The 25,051-nt window shown below is 57.6% G+C and overlaps 1 protein-coding gene across 4 annotated transcripts in view; it reads right to left on the bottom strand.

Annotated features, from left to right (window-relative positions):
* The window catches only part of PAX7 (paired box 7), a 117,854-nt gene that overhangs the window by 33,494 nt on the left and 59,309 nt on the right, over positions 1-25,051 (bottom strand). For all 4 annotated transcript variants that reach the window (XM_055139064.1, XM_055139063.1, XM_004603383.2 and 1 more), the window contains exons 5-7: positions 18,009-18,208; positions 10,259-10,424; positions 8,749-8,945 (exon numbers count right to left, since the gene is read on the bottom strand). In XM_055139064.1, coding sequence (XP_054995039.1) covers positions 8,749-8,945; positions 10,259-10,424; positions 18,009-18,208 — 563 coding nt within the window. The remainder of the gene's footprint in view (positions 1-8,748; positions 8,946-10,258; positions 10,425-18,008; positions 18,209-25,051) is intronic.

Here is a 25,051-nt window from a genome sequence, read left to right on the forward strand (position 1 = left end):
ATTAAGCACTCACAATATGCTCGGCACTCCAACTCTCCGTTGTTCATCTCAGTGCCCATCCCAGGGCCCTCACCCTCATTTCAGCTGCAGACACCAAAGCCCAGAGAGGCCAAGCAAGCAGCCCCAGGCCGCACAGCCACGGGACAAGCGGCAGAGCCTGAGCGCCAATGCAGAGGCACTGACTGGCAAAGCTCACCTGGGTTGTCCCTCCCCTCTCCCTGGCTTCCTCTAACTCTTGGGACCCTCGGGAGAGGCCTCCTGTGAAAAGGAGAGCCCAGGAGACACCCCGAGGAGGAAAGGAGAAGGAAGGCGGGACGGAAGAGGTGCGGGGAAGGGAGACGCGGGAAGGGCGGGGTGGGCGCAGAGCAGCGCGGCCCCGGGTTAAGGCCTGGTGTTCCGACAACCCGCTAAGCTGGAGAAATGAATTCTGATCCCTCCAAAACCCAACCTTGGAAAATGTGCAAGAGAACGGTCTCCTTTCAGGGGGGAGGAAATCCTCCACACCTCCTCCCGACGCCCCGGTAATGCCAGGATGTCCCCAATCTGCTTTGAGGAACGGAGAGATTAAGAATAATAAAAAAATTGCAATAAAATATGTGTGAAGGAGGGGGTAATTGTGGACAAACGCAGCATTCAAATTCATTTTTCAGCCCCTTTACACACCATTTCAATCTTATTTTCTGCTTGTTAATGAGATCTTGTTGCCGGGCTGGGCAAAACCTTCCAATATCAGGACGTAATTGCACATAATTTTCTCTCCTACCAGTGATTTGCATCAGTTTTTTAAAAATTCCGGGCTCTTGAACACCCCACAGGCCCCCTCCCCGTCTCTCAGCCTGTAAATCTCCCTCTCCCTCCGCCTTCCTCGTCCCTGGTCCAGCAAGACTCATTTTAGATGCTTATTATAAACGCACTGTCACCAATCAAGGCGGGGAGCACTAAGAGGAGGTGCGGGGAGAAGGGAGGAGTGTGGGGGCACAGCTCAGTTCTCGGGAGCGGAAGGTCCTGACCGTTTCTTGCTGAGGGTCACGAGAAAGTGGCGTAGGGTCCAGCAGATCTCCCTTGGGTCCCAGCTCCTCCACTCACCTGCTCTGTGACCTTCGGCAAGTTACTAAACCTCCCTGAGCGTATTCCCCCATACAGACTTTCTGTGGGACTTCAGTGGCCTCAAGAGGCAAAGCACTCCCACGGGCCTGGGAATAAAAGTTGAGCCTTGAGCTTTATTCTATTGGCCCCAGGAGGAGCGGGAGACCGGGGCATCTCCCCGCCATGCCGTCCACTGTCCTGTCTCCTAGGAGCTCTAGTTTCCCCACCTGGACCACTCAGGGCAGATACAACAGGGTAACAGAGTGGGCCTTGTCCTAATTCTATGACCGTCCAAAACATACCACAAGGCTTGGCGTTTGGTAGGTGCATGATCAATATTTGTTGAGTGGAAAGAAAGATGGAGAGAAGGACATAGAAGTAGGGTAGATGGATGGAGGTGGGTGGGAGGGATAGATGAAAGGAAGGACAGAAGGAAAGAAAAAGAGAAAGAAGGAAATGGAGAAGGAAGGAAGGAAGGAAGGAAGGAGAGAAAGAAGGAAATGGAGAAGGAAGGAAGGAGAGAAGAAGAAAATGGAGAAGGAAGGAAGGAGAGAAAGAAGAAAATGGAGAAGGAAGGAAGGAGAGAAAGAAAAATGGAGAAGGAAGGAGGAAGGAGGGAAGGAAGGAAGGAGAGAAAGGAGGAAATGGAGAAGGAAGGAAGGAAGGAAGGTAGAAAGGAAGGAAGGAAGGAAGGAAGGAAGGAAGGAAGGAAGGAAGGAAGGGAGAAAGGAAGGAAGGAAGGAAGGGAGAAAGGAAGGAAGGAAGGAAGGAAGGAAGGAAGGAAGGGAGAAAGGAAGGAAGGAAGGAAGGAAGGACGGAAGGAAGGAAGGAAGGAAGGAAGGGAGAAAGGAAGGAAGGAAGGAAGGAAGGAAGGAAGGAAGGAAGGGAGAAAGGAAGGAAGGAAGGAAGGAAGGAAGGAAGGAAGGAAGGAAGGAAGGGAGAAAGGAAGGAAGGAAGGAAGGAAGGAAGGAAGGGAGGAAGGAAGGAAGGAAGGGAGGGAGGGAGGAAGGAAGGAAGGAAGGAAGGGAGGGAGGGAGGGAGGGAGGGAGGGAGGGAGGAAGAAGGAAGGAAGGAAGGAAGGGAGGGAGGGAGGGAGGGAGGGAGGGAGGGAGGGAGGGAGGGAGGAAGGAAGGAAGGAAAGAAGGAAGGAAGGGAGGGAGGGAGGGAGGGAGGGAGGGAGGAAGGAAGGAAGGAAAGAAGGAAGGAAGGGAGGGAGGGAGGGAGGGAGGGAGGAAGGAAGGAAGGAAGGAAGGAAGGGAGGGAGGGAGGGAGGGAGGGAGGGAGGGAGGAAGGAAGGAAGAAGGAAGGAAGGAAGGAAGGAAGGAAGGAAGGAAGGAAGGAAGGAAGGAAGGAAGGAAGGAAGGGAGGGAGGGAGGGAGGAAGGGAGGGAGGGAGGGAGGAAGGGAGGGAGGGAGGGAGGGATTTATGACCCTGTACAAGTCACTCTTCCAATCTCCCAAACTGTACAGTAAAAGTTCCAGAATGTCCAGATCCAGCGGGTGAAGTCAGGTAGAGCGTAACCCCACCGTGCCTGACTCCTGCAGATAGGGTTTCCAGTGAGTGGCTGCTGAAGTATGTGTATAGTGGGGAAGGGAAATTCAGGAAACAGATTAGAACAACAACAAAAAGCTCCATTAGCTTGGGACGGGAGCAATAGTACAGCAGGTGGGGTGTTTGCCTTGCACGCAGACAACCCGGGTTCAATCCCCAGAAGCTCCTATGGTGCCCCCAAGTGCTGCCAGGAGTGAGCCCTGAGCACTGGGTGTGGCCCCCCACAAAATACAAAAGCCAAAAGCTCCGTCCACTGTCCCTGTGGTCCTGTGGCTACTGCACACGTAGGGAATGCCCATCATTAGCTGGGGGGGGTCAGAGTGGGGGTCGCAATGATGTCAATGATATTTGTAGGTTCTTCTGCGTTTGCTCCCAAAGCAGGAACAGTGTGGGACACTCTGAGAGGCAGACGGGGCAGTGGTGGTCCCTCAGGGACGGCCCCGCCTGGGGCGCTGTGGCCACAGCCCTCACTGTCTCCCATGGAGGGATTTGGGGGCAGGTGTCTCCCCCTCCCTGGGTCTGCTTTTCTTTTGTAACCATGACCCCTGAGGATATATGCACGGAATGAAGGGTGGGGAGGAGGAGTCGGAGTCGGCTGAAGGCTGCTCCTGGGACCCCTTCAGGCCTCGTAGGGGTCCCCAGCACTGGCCACCCTGTCCTTAGTCTCCAGCCCCTGACCCAGGAAACTACGGAACTCTGCGCAGGGTTCCTTACTTTGGACGCTCAGGCTGGTTAGTGCCACCTGACCTGCTGCTGCCTGTCTCCCCCGTCAGACCGGGAGGGTTCCTAAAGAGAGCAGTGCTTCCAACATCAGACTAGTTTTCTCTTGCATCAGGCTCTCAGTTCCCAGGACGGGCACTGGAAGCACCTCTCAGAAGCAGGAGCCTCTCGAGACGGGGCTGTGTCCCCTCGACCTCCCCCATCAGGCTGGCGGATCCCTCAGGCTGGCCTCCGTGTCCCTCCTTTCTGTGTCTGGCCACGCCCCCACGGTAGGACCTGTGGACTATTCTGGACTCAGGCTGGTCTGAAGTGATCCGATCCATCCACTGGCAGCTGTCAGGTTATTCAACGTCACCCACACCACGAAAGGTCCCATTTGGACCAACGTTCCCTGCGCTGTTCTCTGGAGTTGGGATCAGAATACTGACCCTCGATGGGTTCAGAGCTAACCTTTGCTTTGAAGTAACTGTCCAGGCAGAGGGCCTGGAGAGACAGCCCACGGGGGTGCGTGCACACACAGCTCGCTTTGTCCCTGGAGTTCTGGCACTTCCCGGCCCCACCACCCCACCCCCCCGGCAGCACCGCCAGGAGTGACGCCCAAGCACAGAGCCAGGAGTCACCCTCCACTGGGGGTGGCCCTCCCGACCCTGCCAAGATAACAACAAATTCTAAATACTGCAACCACAGAGTCAACAACACTGAAATCAACAGACCCAAATGATAACAACTGCACTTAGAAAGGTGCCGGTCAAGACGAACGGCTGGCCTTCTATGTCTGTTCCTCTCTTTCTGACTCATTTCACTTAGCATGATACTCTCCATGTCTATTCACTTATAAGCAAATTTCATGACTTCATCTCTCCTAGCAGCTGCATAGTATTCCATTGTGTAGATGTACCAAAGTTTCTTTAACCAGTCATCTGTTCTAGGGCACTCGGGTTGTTTCCAGATTTTGGCTATTGTGAACAGTGCTGCAATGAACATATAGGTACAGATGTCATTTCTACTGTGCTTTTTTGCATCCTCAGTATGTATTCCCAGAAGTGGCATTGCAGGGTCATATGGAAGCTCAATTTCTAGTTTTTGAAGGACTGTCCATATTTTTTCTAGAAAGGCTGGACCAGTCGGCATTCCCACCAACAGTGAAAGGGCATTCATTCGTGGAGTATAGAATAACACCACATGAGGCTGACACCCAAGGACAGTAGATACAAGGGCCATGGGGATTGTCCCATAGCTGGAAGCCTGCTTCATAAGTGGAGGGGAGAAGGCAGATGGAATAGAGAAGGGATCACTGAGAAAATGATGGCTGGAGGAATCAGTCGGGATGGGAGATGCGTGCCGAAAGTAGATAATGGACCAAACATGATGACCTCCCAGTGTCTGTGTTGCAAGCCATAATGCCCAAAAGTAGAGAGAGAGTATGGGGAATATTGTCTGCCATGGAGGCAGGGGGAGGGTGGCAAAGGGAGGGGGAAGTATACCCGGGATATCGGTCGTGGGGAATGTGCACTGGTGGAGGAATGGGTGTTTGATCACTGTGAGATTGTAACCCAAACATGAAAGCTTGTAACTATCTCACGGTGATTCGATAAAATTAAAAAAAAAAAAAGACTGCTGGACAGAGCCTGGGAACGTGGGTGGGGGGCTCTGCCACTGGTGCGGGGGTCCTGCTGCGACACCGTGGGTCTGACACTCCACGGCGAGTGACCTTGTAAAGCACAGTGCTTCCATTCAAAAAATTAAATTAAGAATAACATCTCCGTGCTGGACTCACCCTGGACATAGAGGCCTGCAAGTCCGGGTCCCCCGGGGACCCTCGGGAGGAGCACTCAGGGCAGCGGTCACTCTCCCGGCCCATCTCTCGAGGAACCTGAGCGTGAGCTATGATGACGTGGGGTGCTGAGGGCTGACCCTGTGAAGCTGAGCCTGGGTGGGGTGGGGGCTGGGACCAGAATGCCTGTGTGACTCAGCACCCCCCACCCCAATCCCTCCTCTGAGCTCCCGGGGCCTCAGCCATCTCGTCCAGGATGGGGACTCGCCTGTGGCTGAGTCCTTATGCGCAGAGGGGCACTGCCTTCCCCGCATGGCTCCCGCGAGTGGAGGGCGGCCTGTGGGGGAAGGTCTCGGGCCGCAGGGCCTGAGCTACGGTGCATCGGGTAGGGCACTTGCCTTGCATACAACCGACCTGGGTTTGAGCCCCGGCATCCCATAGGGTCCCCTGAGCCTGCCAGGAGTAACCCCCGAATGCGGAGCCAGGAGTAACTCCTGAGCACCTCGGGTGTGACCCAAAAACAAAAACAAAAACAAAGATCTCAGGCCGCAGAGCTTGAACTCCACCATGGCCGTCTCGGTGGATGTGTCTGTGACCCTCTCACGGTGGGGAGTCGCCCTCCCCAGCGCCCCCAGACAGAGAAAGGAGTTGAGTAGGTGCAAGGGCCGGCTCAGAGGCGCAGAGGGGGAAGCTGACCGAAGGAGCGGGGCTTCTGGACAAGACCCAGAAACACTCCACCCCTATCCTACGGAAGTGCTCGCAGCTTTACCCCTGCAGGTTCACGGCACAGAAGCAAGAACACATGCAAGCACACAATGCAAACACACATGCACACACACACCCACATGCACGCATGCACACATGCACACCCACATGCACGCATGCACACATGCACACACACGCACACACACACACCCCTAGCACACTCACAGCTGCCCTCTGGTCGGCCCTGTACACCCCCTCCCCCAGTCCCGCAGCTGTTCACCTCCTGCACCCCGTCAGCCCCTCATCTGTCTTCACACCTTTGGTGGGAATCTCAGGGCAAGTCCCTGAAGTTCACCCCATCCATCACCCTTCACAGCCTCTCTGCCGGGAGGAGGAAGCGGGAGGAAGGCCCCGAGGGTCCATAGGAGGCAGGCGGGGAGGGGATGGTGGGGGAGAGGTGTTTGGTTCGGCTGCTGAGAACAGCAGGCAGCCTTTCTCTCCCTCCCCAAAGGTGCGCTTCCGGACTGCCGCTTGGGAATCCGGCCCGTGCTCCAGAAGCCAGGGGGCCCGTCTTTGCTAGTGAAAAGTGCCGCGTTAGGGGGACAGGGCCCACACGGAGACCCTGAGCTGCCGTGGTTAGGGGGCTCGGCCCCAGCAGACACTGTGTCCCCCACTGGGGTGCTCCGTCCCCAAAGATCTCCCCCACTCGTCCCCACGGCTTTCTTTGGCTCTCCGTGTGACGACCCTCCTCCATCTGCGGGCGGCCCATGTCCAGGGGTGAGTGCCCTGCTGGGTCTGGGGTGTCCCTGTGTCTCGATCCTGCCCCTGGGGGTTGAGCTCAGCTCACTCGTCCTTAGCGTGAAGGAGACGGTGGGGGGGGGGCGGTCAGGGCCTTGAGCCCCAAGAGGCGATGTAATCCCACTGGGAAAATACTCTGCTTGTCAGGCCGCTTGCCCTTGATGCAAGGCCCCTCGGAGAACCCCACGCACAGGAGCTCTGCCTGCACCGCTGACCTGGCCTGTCACCCCACGCAGTCCTCAGTGGCCTTGTGAGGGGCAGCCACGAGCATCCCCATTTCAGGGTGGAGCAAATCAAACAGAGGGCCGGGGAAGGATCTTACCCACAAGCAAGCATTAGAACTCGAGTGCAATTGGAGCTAAAATAATTACAGTATGTTAATCACAGCAACCGTCATGAACCCCAAACAGGCAGAACCAGGGGCTGGCAAAGTTTTTCTGTAAGGACCAGAGAGCAGATATTTAAGGCTGCGTGTGCCATATGGTCTCTTTTGAAACTACCCGGCTGCAGTTAAATGCCAGAGCAGCCATGAATATGCATAGGGATGGGATGGCCATCTGCCAATAAAACTTTATTTAAAAAAGCAGATTAGCAGATGGGCAGGGCTGGGGCTGGGGGGCTGGAGCTTGCTGCCCTCCCTTTTTCCTTCAGGTAACAGTTTTCAGTGAGGTTGATCGGATTGTCCTGGCAATGGAGAATCCGGCACATGTGGGAATCCCGGACACTGAGAACAGAGAACGCCCCGAGTCAGAGCTTAGTGACCTTTGTTTGTTTCCTTGTTTGTTTATGGCTTTATTTATTTTGTGTGTTTTTATATATTTTATATTTTTACATTGAATTGGGCTGGAGTGATAACACAGCGGTTGGGCTTTCGCCTTTCACTCGGCCAACCTGAGTTCGATTCCTTCGCCCCTCTCGGAGAGCCCGGCAAGCTACCGAGAGGATCCTGCCCGCACGGCAGAGCCTGGCAAGCTACCTGTGCGTATTGGATATGCCAAAACAGTAACAATAAGTCTCTCAATGAGAGACGTTACTGGTGCCCGCTCGAACAAATCGATGAGCAACGGGATGGCAGTGATACAGTGATACATTGAATTAAAAATGTTATATTAGGTACTAGCTTTAATATTTTCTTTCTTTATTTATTGGGGACACCCCTGGCAGTGCTTAGAGGTCACTCCTGGCCCTGAACCCAGGAATCATTCCTGGCAGGGTCGGGGAACCAAATGGGATGCTGAGGATGGACCAGAGATCCACCGAGTGCGAGGCAAGCACCCTCCCTGCTGCACTATGGCTCCGGCCAATCACGCCTTTCTCACGGGGGATAAATTCACGCTCAGAGCGGTGGACATGCCGAACAGCACCCTGAGCAGAGGAGCCGGCCCAAGGTCCCCTCTCTCTGCAGCTGCCCCGGTGTGGACCTCACCAGCGGCCGCCCCACCCATCAGAAGGCAGTGTCTCAGAACTACCTACTTCCCACATGGAGATATGGGAGCCTGCAGCAGCGGCTGCAAAGATGAGCTCAGGAGCACCACCGAGTGCTGTTCCCCAAGCCCACCACTGACCACCAGCAGCCCCAATGTCAGCCGCCCGGCCAGGCACCTAAAGGAGGGTCCCTATCCTCTACGAGCACCTCAGGCAATGACGACTTCAGCAGCAACCAGTCACATGACAGTGAAGAGTCCCAAGGTCCAATGGGAGCAGAGCTCCTGACCTAGACCCTCAGCCACAGTTCTCTCCAGCATGCCTTTCACTCCGGGGTCCCTCCCCGGGCTGGCTACAGAACAAAGCCCAGCCGCCATGGGCATCGTACAGGCCCCAGGGCCCGGTCCCCCCACCCTGCTGCACAGAGATGCCTGACCCTGGGGGACCTAGAAGCCAGTTGCAGATGCTGTGGGGCTGGTTAATACATAACCCAGGGCCTGTTTCTGGAAGACAGGAAGTATGGAAACCCTTTTCTCTGCACCTCTCCCCGGGGTGCCCCCAATCTGCAGCCAGAAGCAGCTCAGCGCCAGGTGAAAGGTCACAGAAGACCGAAGGTTTCCTCCAGACCAGGGGGCACTGCGTGACACCACCTTTCCCCCAAAGCCCTTGCAGGCCAGCGAGGCGCCTACCTGAGGAGACAGGCCGTTGCTGACGGGGTTCATGTGGTTGGAGGGCGCTGCCGGGGTCATGAAGCTGTCCGAGTAGCTGGAGAAACTGTGGCGGGCTCCGTAGGCAGAGCTGGTGTCGGCGGCCGCGGCGGCCAGCCCCCCCTGGTGCATGGTGGACGGCGGCAGGGGCTGGGGCCGGTGCACCGTGCTGCCCCCATCTGTGGAGAGACCCCAGGGAGCGCCTCAGCAGGGCCAGCACTCTGCTGAGCGCCCACCCTTGGAGGTGCTGCGGGGGGCGGAGCAGTAAGGCCCGGCTGGGTGTGACCGGTGGCCAGCAGGCGCGACAAGCCTGGACAGCAGCAGCACACCGTTCCCATGGCTCGGGGCTCGGCACACAGTCGGGGCTCAACAGGGACTAGCTGGACAGAAGCCCAGGCCTCCCTATGGGCGGTGTCCATCTACTCCGGCCTGCCCTGACGGCATTTTCAGACCAGGCACTGTCTCAGGGGAGGAGGCAAGAGGATTCCCATTTCACAGATGAAGAAACCGAGGCTGGGTGGGGCCTGGCCCTTGCTGACCGTGATAAGGGTTGTGAGCCTCAGGGCCCACCAGTGTCCTCCCGTGCACTTGTCCAGTAGGCAGAACTTGAGTTTTTCACCCAGAATCACAGGGAGGGTCCCCTGGCCCTCCCTGGGGCCCTGACACCCTCAGCCTGCAGCCCATGGAGAGGACACTTCATACGGCTGTCAAGCCGGGGTTCGGGGTGTGGGGTGCGGGGGAGAGGGGAGGGAGGCCAGGGCCCGGGGGATGGAAAGCTGCCCCCCCTCTCTGGTGCACACTAAGGACCCTGGGAGAGGCGTGTGCCTGTACTGCTTGGGAAACTGGGCTCTCCATGTGTGCATGCAGACAGCTGTGTTTGTTCCCACCAAAACCCCCTGCAGCCTGTCGGCCGAGGTACCAGGCCCAGGAGCAGGGCTGCACCTTTGTGCCCTAGGAGCCCGCCCATGGGAAAGCAGGCAAACGCTCCTTAAAAAACTAGTCCTGGGGGCTGGAGCAATAGCACAGCGGGTAGGGCATTTGCCTTGCACGCGGCCGACCTGGGTTCGATTCCCAGCATCCCATATGGTCCCCTGAGCACTGCCAGGAGTAACTCCTGAGTGCAAAGTCAGGAGGTAACCCTTGTGCATTGCCAGGTGTGACCCAAAAAGCAAAAAAAAAAAAAACTAGCCCTGGGGCCAGAGCCATAGATGGTACAGCAGGGAGGGCGATTGCCTTGCTTGTGGCCTGACCTGGGTTCGATCCCCGACACCCCGTATGGTTCCCTGAGCACCGCCAAGAGTGATCCTTGAGCAGAGCCAGGAGTAACCCCTAAGCATAGCTGGATGTGACCCCAGACAAAAAAAAGCAAAACAGAGCAAAACTAAAGTTATTCCTTCTTGGCTCGTGAAGGGCGGTGCGGAGGGTCCCGGGGGATGGGGTGGGGGTTGAGAGAGCGTGAGGCGAGAAGCCAGGGCAGGGGGCCGGGACTTACCTTGGGAGATGGTGGTGGTGGGGTAGGTGGAGTCCGGCAGCTGGTAGGGGGGCAGCGTGGGCATGCCCGTGGGAGGGAAGCCCCCCGGCAGAAGGTGGTTGAAGGCGGCCAGCTGGTTGGCTCCCGCCTGCTTACGCCAACGGGCACGGCGGTTACTGAACCACACCTGGGGGGGCGGAGAATGAGGGTGGAGATCTCAGCCTGGCTGCGGGGGGCCAGTGGACACAGCTTGAGCCTGTCCCCAGGCCAACACCGCCACCCCCGCCTGCCCCCCCCTGCCGGGAGGAGATCACACCTCTGGGTCTCTCAGAACATTTTTCTAGCTCCATCTCCTTCTGCCCTGGAGACCTCTCTAGGCCCCTCCCCAGGGACTGTCAGGACCCAGGTGACTGACGAGTGAGCGGTCTCACTCCCCCCTCAGCCTGAGCCCGGGAGGGCCTCCCCTTGCTCTGACACACACTCGTTCCCGCCTCCTCCAGGAAGTTCTTCAGGAAGAAGCTGCATAACTGACACCCGCTGGTTCAGACTCACCAACCAGACTCCGATTTTTTTTTGTTGCTGTTGGTGGGTTTTTGTTGGTTTGTTTGGGGGCCACACCCGGAGATGCTCGGGGCTTACTCCTGGCTCTGCGCTCAAGGATCACTCCTGGTGGGCTCGGGAAACCATATGGGATGCCGGGGGTCGAACCCGGGCGGGCTGAGTACACCCTACCCGCTGTGCTATCCCTCATCCCCAGGATTGCTGGCTCTTCGCAGAGACCCCGAGGCCCTGCCCTGTTCCTCCAGCGTGCACGCCCTGGGCTAGGAATCACCCCTCACAGAGTCAGGCTGAGGGATCGTCAGTAGGGAAAAGATCTCCCATCTCTGAATTTCCCTTCCCACCACATCTTGCTCTGGTGGTTGTGAGCCAATCCTTTTGCCGATCCATGAGACATGTCCTCCTGCTCCCATTTTACAGAAGGGAAAAGTAAGTCTGGAGCAACTTTGTAATGGGCCCAATTCTCTAACGTAAACCAGTCAGACTTTCCAGGGCTCACTTAGCCAGGCTTGCCACAAGTTCCCAGACAGGCCTCAGAAATCGGAAAATGAGTGTGAGAGACAGGCAGCTCTTAGGGGCCTTCCCCCCCCCCCCCCAACTCTGGGTTTTGCATATGCCATAGCCTATCCCAGGAGAACCGCTTCCTGCAGCTGTTCCTAGTCTGCAGGCTCGGCGGGAAGGCTGCCCTCACCCCAGCTCCCCCATCCTGGCCTGGAAGGTGTGTTTACGAGGCTTTCCCCTGGGGGACCGCCAGCCGGCTGCTTCCTAACACCCGATGTCTATGGCTAGGACTTAGGTCCCCCAAGGCATGTGTTCATTGCTCACTGATCGAACACGGATCACAAATATTTGCTGAAGGATGGATGGACGATAGACAGACAGAGGAATCAACAGCCAGACAGATGGATGAGCGGGTGGGTGGGTAGGAGAATGGATGGGTAGGTGCATGCATGGATGGAAGGATGGCTGGATGGATGGAAGAACGGATGATGGATGAATGGTGGATGATAGATGGGTGGGTAGACGGATGGGCGGATAGGCAGGCGGGATAATAGGTAGATTGATAGATGGGTGGGTGGAGTGATGGATGGACGGATGGACAGATGAGTGGGTGGGTGGAGTGATGGATGGAGGAATGGATGCAGGGACCTCCTGGGGAGCACCTTTGTTTGCATGTCACACTTCCCTCCTGGCCCCCGCTGGGGAGAGATGTCCCAGACGAGAGGGAGACGGGGGGGGGGGGGGGGGGGGGGGAGGGGGGGGGGAGACATCCCCGAAGTCGGAAGCAGCCCCCCGCTGAGAAGGGCTCAGCTGGGCACAGCCACCCCAAGGCCACCACGCTGCCCTTCTGACCCAGGACAGGGGCCCTGCAGGTGACGCTTCTAGCTAGCGGGCACTTTAATCCTATTGCATTCTGTCACCTCCCACGTGCTTCCTTTCATGCAAGTGACGCCACTTTAAGTTTAAAATATGCTGAGTTTTAGGGGCCTGGGAGATAGCTCAAAGGGCTGGAGCACAGGGGCCAGCTTCAGTTCCCAAGAACACTAAGGGGGGCCGTGGTGGGCCCCAGAAGCACCAGAAAATAAAATACACTGGTTTTTAAAAGTAATGACAACAGCATTGATATGCAAATGTGGTAGAAATCAGGAAGAGGCCAATGAGTTCTGTGAGGACATGCTGCCCTGACAGCTGGGTTCTTAGGTGTGCGGAACTTTTTTCTCCAACAGAGCATGAAACCTGCTGAAAGCATCCTTCTCCCTCCCCTCCCCTCCCCTCCCCTCCCCTCCCCTCCCCTCCCGTCCCTCGTCCCTCGTCCCTCTCAGTCCTCCTCAGCTCAGCCTTTCTCTGGGGGCCCAGAGAGATAGCACCGGGCTAAGGTGCTTGCCGGGTATGCGGCTGACTCTGGTTTGATCCCCTGGCACTGCCCGTGGTTCCCTGAGCACCTCCAGGAATGAGCCTTGAGTACAGAGCCAGGAATAAGCTCTGAGTACTGCCAGGCGTGGCCCCCAAACAAGTAAATGGCCAACAAGCAAAACCTTTTCTGGGTGAGACTCCGCTCTGTGCCACGCAAGAGACTAAAATTAGAGAGCTGGACAAGGTGTGGCCCTCAGCTGCCCCCTGCCTGGGCACGCACGACAGCCACACCAGACAACAGCTGCTTTCTGGCATAGTCAACTCAGACAAGGTGACGTGCAAGTTCTCTCAAAGGGGTTGGAGGAAGCACCTCCAGTTGTATCTCTCAGAATCCAGGAGGACTTCCTGGAGGAGAACACCTTTTGCTGCCAGTCTCTTCCTCCATCTTTCCTCTTTGTCCTGTCTCCCCAGCACTGCCTTAACCTCAGAGGCAGGACACCCGCTGGCTCACAGAGTGTGACATGATGGCGTGTGTGTGTGGGGGGAGGAGGTCTCTTGAGGTTGGAGCCCTGCCCTGACTTCTAACGCAGACGGCTACTAACGGGCCCAAAACACTCCCCGAGGTTGAGCGTGGGACACTCGGTCGAGCCCAGGGTGCCGGCTGCCCGTGACCTGGGGGAAACAAGGGCTCCTGGAGGGACAGGGTGACGGTAGCCACCCTCCAGCCAGCCTCCCTGGCCAGCGCTGAGCCCCCATGGTCAAGGCTGGGGCGCAGTATTCATCTATTCATCTGTGTCGCTTCATGCCCTGCCAGCAGGGAACGTGTTTGCCGGGTGGAGCCTGTCCCCACGCTGGGGTGAAGCGGATGACAGGTGTGGCCCCCGCCCAGGACAAACCCTCACTCTGTCTTTCAGGAGCAGCTTCCTCCGCTCAGTCCCAGCGGGCTTCCCCGGAAGGTGGAAAGACCCAGAGGACCAACCTCCCCCCTCGAGGGCCCCTTAGGTAGAGATAACCGAGGCAGAGCACCGAGCCTGGTGCCTGGCTCAGATCCATCCCAGGGCTTCCTGGTACTACCGGGGGTGTGTGTGGGGGGGTGTTGGCTCAAGGGGCTGAAAAGGGACTTTGCCTCCCCCAGTAAACTACTGTTAAAAATGTCATCGTTAGGGGGCTGGAGCGACAGCACAGCAGGTAGGATGTTTGCCTTGCATGCGGCCGACCCGGGTTCGATTTCCAGCATCCCATATGGTCCCCTGAGCACCGCCAGGAGTAATTCCTGAGTGCAGAGCCAGGAGTGACCCCTGTGCATCACCGGGTGTGACCCAAAAAGCAAAAAGAAAAAAGTCGTCTTTAAAAGATAAATAAAGGCACATAATAACAGGAACATGAGCACTGCCGGGAGTGATTCCTGAGTGCAGAGCCAGGAGGAGCCCCTGAGCATCGCCAGGTGTGACACAAAAAGAAAAAAAAGAAAAAAGAAAAATAATAATAATAAATAACGGGAGCAACAAGTGGCAAAGGCAGCAGGACCGGAGAGTTGGTCTATAGAACTGAGCCAGCGGGGCAGGGCCTTCGAGGCACTGGTGGGAGGCGGCACTCTAGAGAGAGACGGGGGGTTGTAGCAACACGCGCCCAGTGAGACCATCATTGGCAGGATTGGTAGATCACGGTACCTCAACACCCTTAGGAAAAGAGAAGGGGGTCCCAGGTCAAAGACACAGGTCAGGAGATAGAGCATTTTTTTCCTGGCAAGCAGCTGACCCTGTTTGACCCTGGCACCACATATGGTTCCCCTGGCACTGCCAGCGTTAAGCCCCGAGCACAGAGGTGGAGTAGCCTCGAGCATTGGTGAGTGTGGCTCCCCGAGAAATAAAACCAACCTGGAAACTTCTGCCACTGCCTGCCTCCAAGATAGGGTGCAGCGGGTAGGATGTTTGCCTCGCATGTTGCTGACTCGGGTTCGATCCCTGCCATTTCATATGGTCCCCTGATCCCCTCCAGGAGTCACCCCTTAACAGAGCCAGGAGTAAGCCCTGAGCATTGCCGGGTGTGCGCCCCCCTATTATTTTTTTTTAAAGAAAGGGTTCTGAGCCCAAGTGATAGCACAGTGGGTAAGGTGTTTGCCTTGTACTGGCCGACCCGGGTTCGATCCCCAGCATCCTATACGGTCCCCCAGGAGTGGTTCTTGAGTGCAAAGCCAGGAGAACTCCTGAGCATCACTGGGTGTGGCCCCAAAACAAAAAGACAAAGCAAAACCGGGGTTCCATTCAGGACGGCCTCTGTTTCCGGGGAAACACACCACTCAGAACAATGGGTTTGTTCACCTCCAAGGTGTGAAGCTGGGCTCCATTTAAAACGAAAGCTGAGGTTTCTGTCTGCTGACCTTCTAGCGCCTGCAAGGCAGGTACGCAGTTGGCGCCCAGCAAGTGACCCAGGGCTCTCAAGGGTGGCCAGAGGGGGAACTGCCAATAGCAGGTGGAACCATGCTGATACGGGCCCCTGTTTGTGGCTGTTCTACGTGCTGGACACTGTGTGAGTGTGTCCATGCCATCCCCGTCCTCAAAATGACTGTTGCCATCTCCATGCTGATGAGGAAACTGAGGCCAGAGAGGGGAGGCTTTGAGGTGAATTCTCCCCGAAGGGTCTGGCCGGCTGCCCACTCTGAGCCAACACCCTCTCTGTGCTTCCCTCTGGGCCGTGGAGTTGGGACAGGCCCCTGAGGGCCGCACCACATACTCAGAGCAGGGGCAAAGGCCCTCTGAGCGAGAGAGCAGGGAGCAGAGAGCAAGCGTGCGGCCGCTGAGTGCACGGCAGGAACCCTCCTCCCCGGGACCCTCCTAGCTGAACCCAGCTGACACTTTTCCCGCGGCCTTTCTGCTCACAGGGCTCACTTCACTTCAGCACCCGATGGTCCAAAAGACCCTTCCAAGGGGCTGGAGCGATAGCACATAGGGCAGGGCGTTTGCCTTGCACACGGCCAACCCAGGTTCGAATCCCAGCATCCCATATGGTCCCCCGAGCACCAGCAGGAGTAATTCCTGAGTGCATGAGCCAGGAGCAACCCCTGTGCATCGCCGGGTGTGACCCAAAAACCAAAAAAAAAAAAAACCAAAAAACCAAAAGACCCTTCCAACCGTAAGGGACCTCAGCCATCAGGCAGTTTGGGGCCCTATTCACGGTCGGTGAATGGAGTCTCCAGACCGGAAGCTGAGCTCTTGGGGCCAAAGAGATAGTACAGTGGGTAGGGCGCTTGCCTTGGGGCCAAAGAGATAATATAGTGGACAAGGCACTTGCCTTGCACACGGCTGACCTGGGTTCAATCCCCGGCACCTCACTGGTCCCTGAACCCTCCAAGAAGTGATTCCTGAGTGCAGAGTCAGTACTTGTGGCCCTACATGGTGTGGCCACCACGAATTGTGGCCCATAAAAAACCAAACAGAACAAAGACCGAAGACGCTGAGCTCGTGAGACAGCTGATCCGGCCTCCCCAGGAGAGTCTTTCTAGACCTTCAGGTTGGTGCCACCCTCTGGACCTCTCACCATGTCAGACACCTCGTTTCTTCTCCTGCCAAATGTTCCAGCATGCCTCCATTTGTTTTTGTCACACTGGGCAGTGCTCAGAGGTCACGTGTGGCAGTGCTTGGGAGACCAGGCAGTGCTGGGGATCGAGCCCAGGTTTTCTGCAGGCAACACCTGTATTCGGCACTTTGAACTCTCCCGCATCCTGTCTCAATCTTGGGGGGGGTGGGGGGGTAGGCTAGCTTTCGTCCATTTTTTAAAAAGAATTCAACATTGAGAGCTAAAGAGATAGTATCATAGGTAGGCTGCTCGCTTTGTACACGGTTGACCCGGGTTTGATTCTTGGCGTGACCCCTGTGACTTCTGAGCACAGACCCAGGAGTAAGCTCGGAGCCCAAACAAAACGAAGAGGGGTCGGAGCAATAGTACGGCCAGGAGGGTGTTTGCCTTGCATGCGGCAGACCCGGGTTGAGCTTCCAGCATCCTTTATGGTCCTCTGAAAACTGCCAGGAGTGATTCCTGAGTGCAGAGTCGGGAGTCAGCCCTGAGCATCACCACGTGTGGCCCCACAACGAAACAAGCAAACTACAACAAAACCTCAACATTTGTTCCCTTCTCTGCTGGGAAAGCTCTCAGACTCGGGGGGGGGGGAGACTCAGCCCTGCCCTGGAGGAGCCCGAGGTCTGGTGGGGGAGTCAGCACGGGGCAGGGGGGGCGGGAGGGGAAGGCGCGCCTGGGCCCCCCACTCTGGGCCTGTCTGGGCTCCGCTGCTCCTCCTCCCCCTCCCGCCCCGGACCCTGGATGGCACCTGTTCCCGGGTCCCCTGGGCCAATAAAGGCAGTGCCCTGACAGCCAGGAAATTTTACAAGCGGTGGCGAGGCTTCAAGGTGGTGGGAAGCAGCCCAGGGCCAGACGTGGGAATGAGAAAGCGCCCGGGAATGTGCCCGGGGAACAGCTGCGGGTGGATCAGAGGAGGGAGGGAGGCGGGTGGGCAGGCTCAGATGTCAGCCTGGGAGCAGAGGGGAGGAGGGAGATGAGGGGCTGCTGCCCCAGCCCCCCTCCCCCTCCCCCTTGGGGTCTCCCTCAGAGACAGCCTGGGCCTCTCACTCTGGGGCCAAGGGGGTGGCGGAGAGGTGGGGAGGCCAGAGAGCCACTGATTCCTTGTAAAAACTTCCCTCGCGACTTTCAAATCCCAGGCTCTGAGTCCATCCACGGCTTGCCTGGTTCCTCCTCTGCGTCTGTGTTTCTAGACCTGGTCCTTTCGGGGCGGGGGGGGGGGGGCTGGGGAGAGGGCGGTGTGCAACACAAGGACCTGATAAGGTGGTCTATGACCATGTGTGAGAGCGTCCAGCAATTTCGCATGGTCTTCGGCACACCGAGTCCGACCACCCCCACCCCCGCTCACGAAGGGGACAGGCCCGGGGGTAGATGGCCGCCCCACAGAAGCTGCTCTTCAGCCTGGACAGCCGGACCCTGTCCCCATCCCCACTCAGCTGGGGCGTGTCCCAGACTCGGCCTCTTCCCTGGCTCATGCCGATGCTCTATTCCTTTCTCCCATCCTCTCTCTCTCTTTTTCTCACCTGGAGGGTGAACTCCACCCAGCAAGGCTCTCTGCATCCCTGCCGCTCCCAGGCGGTCCGCAGACACGACCCTTTGGTCGGTCAGCCCCTCTGTTGCCACTTACTCTACTTCCATGCCATTGAAGTTGTCTCCTTGGCCGCTGCCCCTCCGGACGGTTGCGACGGCAGAACCTGCTAAGCACCCGGTCCCGGCCGCCCCTGCCAGCCTCTCAAGGCTGGACGCTGGCTCCCCGCGCCCCCCACCCCAGGCACCTCCTCCTCACCTGGACGCGGGCCTCCGTCAGCTTGGTCCTCTGGGCCAGCTCCTCGCGGGTGTAGATGTCGGGGTAGTGGGTGCGCTCGAAGGCCTTCTCCAGCTCCTCCAGCTGCTCCGCCGTGAAGGTGGTCCGGCTGCGGCGCTGCTTGCGCTTCAGCGGCAGGTCCGGTTCCGACTCCACGTCCGAGCCCTCATCCAGGCGGTTCCCTGAGGAGAAGCAGGGCCTGGTGAGATGAGGCGGGGCTGCTCGGTGCCCACCCACAGACCCCCGTGCTCGGAGGCCAGGGAAAGGACGCACCCGCTCATCAGGGCCGACAGTGGGCCAGGACGGTGCCTGGCAGGACGCCCACTCGCTTCCTCTTGACTTTGTTTTGTGTTTTTTTTTTGTTGTTGTTGTTGTTTTTGGGTCACACCTGGCGATGCACAGGGGTTACTCCTGGCTCTGCACTCAGGAATTACTCCTGGCGGTGCTCAGGGGACCATATGGGATGCTGGGATTTGAACCCGGGTCGGCCGCGTGCAAGGCAAACGCCCTACCTGCTATGCTATCACTCCAGCCCCCTCTTGACTTTGTTTTATTTGGGGGGTTTGGGGGGTCACACCTGGCGATGCTCAGGGGTCATTCCTGGCTCTGTGCTTAGCGATCACGCTGGTGGGACCATATGGGGTGCTGGGGGTTGACCCCCGGTCGGCTGCGTGTACGGCAAGCACCCTACCTGCAGCACTGACGCTCTGGCCTCTCTCTTAATTTTAGAGTTGTCTTATAGTTACAGTGATATGTTTCCTGGGGTGCTGACATGGACTGTAACTGTGCACACAGTGCTCCACTTCACCAGCACCAAGAGGCCCCCCCCAGCCCCATCCATAACTGTGAGTCACATCCTGCCCCCCTATCACTGCAGACCAACTCTGGGCTTCGGGTTTTGTCCCAATTCCCAGGCTTTGTTATCAAGTGATGTTTCCTATGCCTTTGTTTAGCTCCCTGTACCACAGGTGAGTGAGGTCATATGGTCCTTATCTTTCTCCCTCGGGCTAATTTGGTTCAGCATGATTCCATCCAAGTTGCAGCAAACTGCGTGACCGCATCTTTTCTTACAACTGCATAGTATTCCTTCTTACAGCTGCATGCACAGTATTTCACTGTGATATCTATATCTATATCTGTATCTATATCTATATCTATATCTATATCTATGTATCTAAATGACTGGAGAGATAACACAGAGAGTAGAGCGTTTGCCTTTCACGCGGCCGGCCCAGGTTCGATTCCTCCATCCCTCTCATAGAGCCCGGCAAGCTACCAAGAATATCCCGCCTGCATGGCAGAGCCTGGCAAGCTACCCATGGTGTATTCGATATGCCAAAAACAGTAACATAAGTCTCACCATGGAGACGTTACTGGTGCCCACTCAAGCAAATCGATGAGCAATGAGACGACAGTGCTACATATATCACAACTTCTCTATCCATCCGTCTGTAATTGGTCATTTGGGTTGTTCCCATAGCCTGGCTATTTGTACCGAGTATTGCAGTGAATACAGGTGGGGATATATCTTTTCGGGCTAGTGCAAAGTGGAATTGCTGGGTCATAAGGCAGCACTACCCTTAGTATTTTGAGACATCACGAAATTTTCCATAGAGGCTGACGCATAGTATGACTATTCTTTATAAAAGGAAAAACCTCCTGTTAGGCAGGGGGTCCATTTCAACCAACACAGAAGGATGTGTATGACTGGGGCTGGTTTCACAGAGATGCATTTGCCAGAATCCCTGGGACCACCCTCCAAAGCAGGGCTAGCTGGGCTGTAGAGAGGCGCACACACACACACACACACACACACACACACCACGACACACTCTGATACACCGACTCTAGAGGCAGGCACTAAACAGGGGGCTGCATTGGACCTGGTCTTTGGAAAGACTGCACGTGACCGGCGCTGCAGGGCTGCGCCCCAAAGCACCCCTCAGGGTGAAAACCTCCTGTCTCTGTCATTGCACTTAGAATCACACAATACGGTTTTGCTCACTCGGTGCTCTCGGTGATGACCATGTAAACAATGATGACTGTGTCTGGGGAAAATATTGCAAAAATGAAGGAAAGGAAGAATGCAGGAAGAAGGGAGGGAGGGGGCAGAGCTGTATGTCCAGTGCTGACCAGGGCATGACTCCTGGTTGGAGCGGTCAAACCAAGAAGCTGTTCCTGTCCCTGCTCCCGGCTAAGACGAGGGGTTTCAGGAAGGGCTCGATCAAGCGCCTGGATCCAGCAACTGGGGCTGAGGACACTCTGGGAACCCAACTGGTTCCTTGATCCCACCAATCCTGTGCCTCTTACCTATCTCTGACCCAGCAGAGAAAGACCTAGCCAGGGTTCTAGACCTACTAGCTCCTGGAGAACTTTGGGGAGCGCAGAGGCAGGGGCTAGTGAAAGGGAGGAAATGGCAAAAGCAGGAGGCCCAGGTTGTCTTCCTGGCTCCCGCCCTGCCTTCCTCCTCCTCTCTCTTCGCATTCATGCCCTCTTCTCCATCACTGCTGTTCCTGGAGCACCCGGACGCCTCAGCCCCCACCCGTTGCCCCTCTCGCCAGAGCACCAACTGGGCATCTGTGTGTGCCAGCCAGAGACCTGGAGAACGGGGAGCACAGCCCACAGGGAGGGGGAAGAACCCCACGTGCTTCACCGCAGATGAGCCCCGGGAGAAGCCAGGTGGTCCGCAGCAAGGGTCTACACGGCACTCTGAATCTGCTTTCCCCGTTCTGCCGGGCTCCTCCGACAGGGACCGTGCCTCCATCTCCTCCCCCTAGGAGCCCCCAGCCTCTGAGATGGAGTGCAGGGTGAAGGCTGGAGCACCGAAGGGCAGTCAGGTCCCCTGGGGGGAAGCACGCAGTTCCAGGCGGGGCCCTTTGCCCAGTCCCCGTCCCTCCCTCCGGCCTCGGGGCCACTGGGAAGGCCCGTGCATGTGACACCACACGGCAGGGCAGCTGTGCCTGTGACAGCAGATGTCAAGTGCTGTGCAGACGCTCGCCGAGACCTCCCGTGGCCCCTCTGTGGTGGAGCGCGTGGAGAACTGGGGCCGAGCACCCCGTTCTCCAGGCCCCCGGCCGGCACACACGGGTGCCCAGTTGGTGGCCGGGGTGACCCTCATCCCTCAAGGCACAGAGACCCGGGCTGGATCCGGCCCCCACCTCTGCCCTTGCCGTGAGGCTGCCCAGCTCCTGCCACCGAGAGAGGCTGTGGGGGGCACGGCTGGCACCCCTGGCACCTTCCCCAGCACGTCTGGGGCTCAGGACCAACGACCCCGCACTCAGTCAGGATTCATCTCCAGAGACACACTGCCTCGCCCACCTGCCGGGACCAGGAGCACGAGCGGAAGAGCAGGGAGGGCGGAGGAGGGGGGTTTGCAGGGAAGGGGACGGGCTGTGGACAGGGGCTGTGGGCGGCAGAGACTGTACAACAGAATTAATAGTCTGAGGGCAAAAGGCAGGGAGCTAGAGAGCTCTGGTCTGAGGGGGGAGGCACAGAATGGGGGAAGGAACAGAATGGGGGAGACAAGGAGACCCAGTCTGAGGGGGGAGGCACAGGATGGGGGAGACAAGGAGACCCAGTCTGAGGGGAGAGGCACAGGATGGGGGAAGGCACAGAATGGGGCAGACAAGGATACCCAGTCTGTGGGGGAGGCACAGGATGGGGGAAGGCACAGAATGGGGGAGACAAGGATCCCCAGTCTGAGGGGGGAGGCAAAGGATGGGGAGACAAGGAGCCCCAGTCTGAGGGGGGAGGCACAGGATGGGGGAGACAAGGAGACCCCGTCTGAGGGGGGAGGCACAGAATGGGGGAGACAAGGAGACCCAGTCTGAGGGGGGAGGCACAGGATGGGGGAGACAAGGATCCCCAGTCTGAGGGGGGAGGGAGAGAATGGGGGAGACAAGGAGACCCAGTCTGAGGGGGGAGGCACAGAATGGGGGAGACAAGGAGACCCAGTCTGAGGGGGGAGGCACAGGATGGGGAGACAAGGATCCCCAGTCTGAGGGGGGAGGCACAGGATGGGGGAGACAAAGAGACCCAGTCTGAGGGGGGAGGCACAGGATGGGGGAGACAAGGAGCCCCAGTCTGAGGGGGGAGGCACAGCCCTGTGTCTGGAACAACTGGCTTGACGATCTTCCCCTCCGTGCCAGAGCTTCTCGGTCCCACACGCTCTCCTGTGCTGAGACCAAGGTCCCACGTCCTTCTCACTCCACGTGGGGGAGCCACTCACATGTGGAGCCGAGCCCCGGGAAGGCGCCAAGGGCCAGAGACCACAAAGGGTTTTGTTTGAGTTTCCTCCCCGGCTGCACTGTCACTGCGGCACTGTGGCTCCTGCAGGCAGGGCAGGGCTCCTCGGGCCCGGACACAGTGGGTCGGGCGTTCTGGCTTCTGCGTCTCCATTTCCCACACAGGCGAGACTCCGGACTCTCTCTTTCCCTATCTGAGAACACTTGTTTCCTTCAATTCCTTTGAAAAACTGTTTACTGAAGGACGCTGGTTTAGAACAGGACGCAGCGGGGCAGAGGGGCAGCCTCAAAGTGCCTCACCAACGCGCCCCCCCAACACACAAACACACACACACACACACACACACACACACACACACACACGCTCGCACGCACGCACGCCGTGGACCCAGCGTGCCAGCCCGCCCTCCTCCTGGCCTCCGGGAACCGGGAGTCTGTTCCCCTGCCTACGAGTTCGCTGTTGCTGTTTGGTTTGCTCATTAGTTTCATTTCTTTATCTTCCACGTGTGAGTATAACCGTGTGGAGTCTGCCTTTCTCCGGCTGACGCAGTTCGTTTAGCACAATGCCCCCTGGGCCCACCCGGGCTGCCACAAATGGCAGGATTTTATCTCCTCTCCGGGCTGACTAGTCTGAGTCGGCCGGTCGAGGAGCTTTTGTGCACAGTCAGGTGTGGAGACCAGGCTACGGCTGCAACCAAAATCAAGACCGCAGCCGGCCAGCGACTGGGTCACTGGTGGTGGGACAAATCTCAGAGGCTCCTGGGACGCGCCTCGGGGCCCACCCGGGCTTTCCAAAGGGCTGAGTGGACCTCCACGACTCTGAATCTGGGCTCATTGTGAAGCCCACCTCCTGTCCCCCTACACAGACCCAGGAAGCCTTGAGCCAAACACAAACCAGGGAAGGCAAAGCAGGGCCCACAGGTCACGGATGCTGGAGGATCTGGAAGGATGTAGAAGGGTCTAGAGGGATCTAGAGGGATGCTTCAGGATGTTGGCAGTTGCCATGAAAACTCTCGGAACACTGGGTGGGGAGAGCTGGCTTGTCCCACCAGACAGGGGAACCGGGAGACTGGAAGAGAGTAGGATGCTGACTTCAGACCCTCGAGGGCCTCTCTCGCCCTTCCCTGGCCCAGGGTGGGGAGGAGCCCCCACTCCAGGACAGTGCCAGTCCCCCCTGTGCCGGCCTCAGGACAGGCCTAAGAAGCTGGGCCCACCAGCTCTTTTTTTTTTTTTTTGCTTTTTGGGTCACACCCGGCGATGCACAGGGGTCACTCCTGGCTCTGCACTCAGGAATCACCCCTGGCAGTGCTCAGGGGACCATATGGGATGCTGGGATTAGAACCCGGGTTGGCCGCAAGCAAGGCAAATGCCCTACCCACTGTGCTATTGCTCCAGCCCCCCACCAGCTCTTTTTTAAAGATAGAGAGGAACAAGGATCAGAGAGTTCAGGAACTTGACTCAGGTCACACAGCAATGAGCTCATTCAGAGAGAGAGAGAGAGAGAGACAGACAGACAGACAGAGAGAGAAAAGAGACAGAGAGAGGAGAGGAGGAAGAAGGAGAGAGAGGGAGAGAGAGAAGAGAGAGAGTGACAACACCTTTATTGCAAACCACAACAGCTAATTAGAGAGAGAAAACAGAAGGGAATGCCTTGCCACAGTGGCAGGGTGGGGTGGGGGGAGATGGGATTGGGGAGGGTGGGAGGGACACTGGGTTTACGGGTGGTGGAGAATGGGCACTGGTGAAGGGATGGGTTCCCGAACTTTGTATGAGGGAAGTATAAGCACAAAAGTGTATAAATCTGTAACTGTACCCTCACGGTGATTCTCTAATTAAAAATAAATAAATAAATAAATAAATAAATAAAAAAGAAGAGAGAGAGTGAGAGAGAGGGGGGAGAGAGATAGGGGAAGAAGGAGAGGGAGAGAGAGGAAGAGAGGGTAAGAATGAGAGGGAGAGGGAGAGAGAGTGGGAGAGAGATAGGGTAAGAAGGAGAGGGAGAGGGAAAGAGAGGGGGAGAGAGGGAGAGAGAGGAGAGAGAGAGGGACAGAGACAGAGACAGAGAGACAGAGAGACAGAGGGACAGAGAGGGAAGGTGCTTGAGAGCCTGGCCACCTGGACTGGGTTCAGTCTCCCAAAACAAGACCAAACACTGTGTGACCTCGGACGGCTCACTTTCCCTCTCTGGACCTCCATGGCTCAGCGACAAAGACACTGATACTTCCTGCAGGCCCAGCCGTGTTGCTTTGAGAACGGGCAGAAACGAAGGAATGATCTGGAGGCTGTCAAGAGTCCGGGAGGGGGGACGGGGACTGCTCTTACTGACGCTGCGCTGACAAGGACAGAAGAGGGGGAAGAAGGTGCAGGAGGACACAAAGAACCTGATGCCCCCCCCCGCCCACGCCTCGGTTTCCCCCCGCAGCCTCCCCCTGCTCCCACCTGGGAATGCTGTGGACTCAGAATTAAATTAATCAACAGGATTAACTGGACTCCGGCAAGGAGTGTCCTGCTGGCGGCGGCTCCACGTGCCGGAAGCCGACTGCCCTTTGGGGAAGCCGGGGCGGGCAGGCAGGACGCGCGGGGCAGCGTGGACATGGGTGCGCATTCATTAAGCAGGTGCGTGGGGGAGGGGCGCGACCGCCAGGCCAGCTGCAGCCTCTGCTCCTGCTCGGGGCTGAGTGACCGGAAGGTCCCGGGGGGGGGGGTGCGAGATAGAGATAGAGAGAGAGAGAGAGAGAGAGAGAGAGAGAGAGAGAGAGAGAGAGAAGGAGAGGGAGCACC

The sequence above is a fragment of the Sorex araneus genome, chromosome 5 (assembly GCF_027595985.1).
Source record: "Sorex araneus isolate mSorAra2 chromosome 5, mSorAra2.pri, whole genome shotgun sequence".
In the NCBI taxonomy this organism is placed as follows: Eukaryota; Metazoa; Chordata; class Mammalia; order Eulipotyphla; family Soricidae; genus Sorex; species Sorex araneus.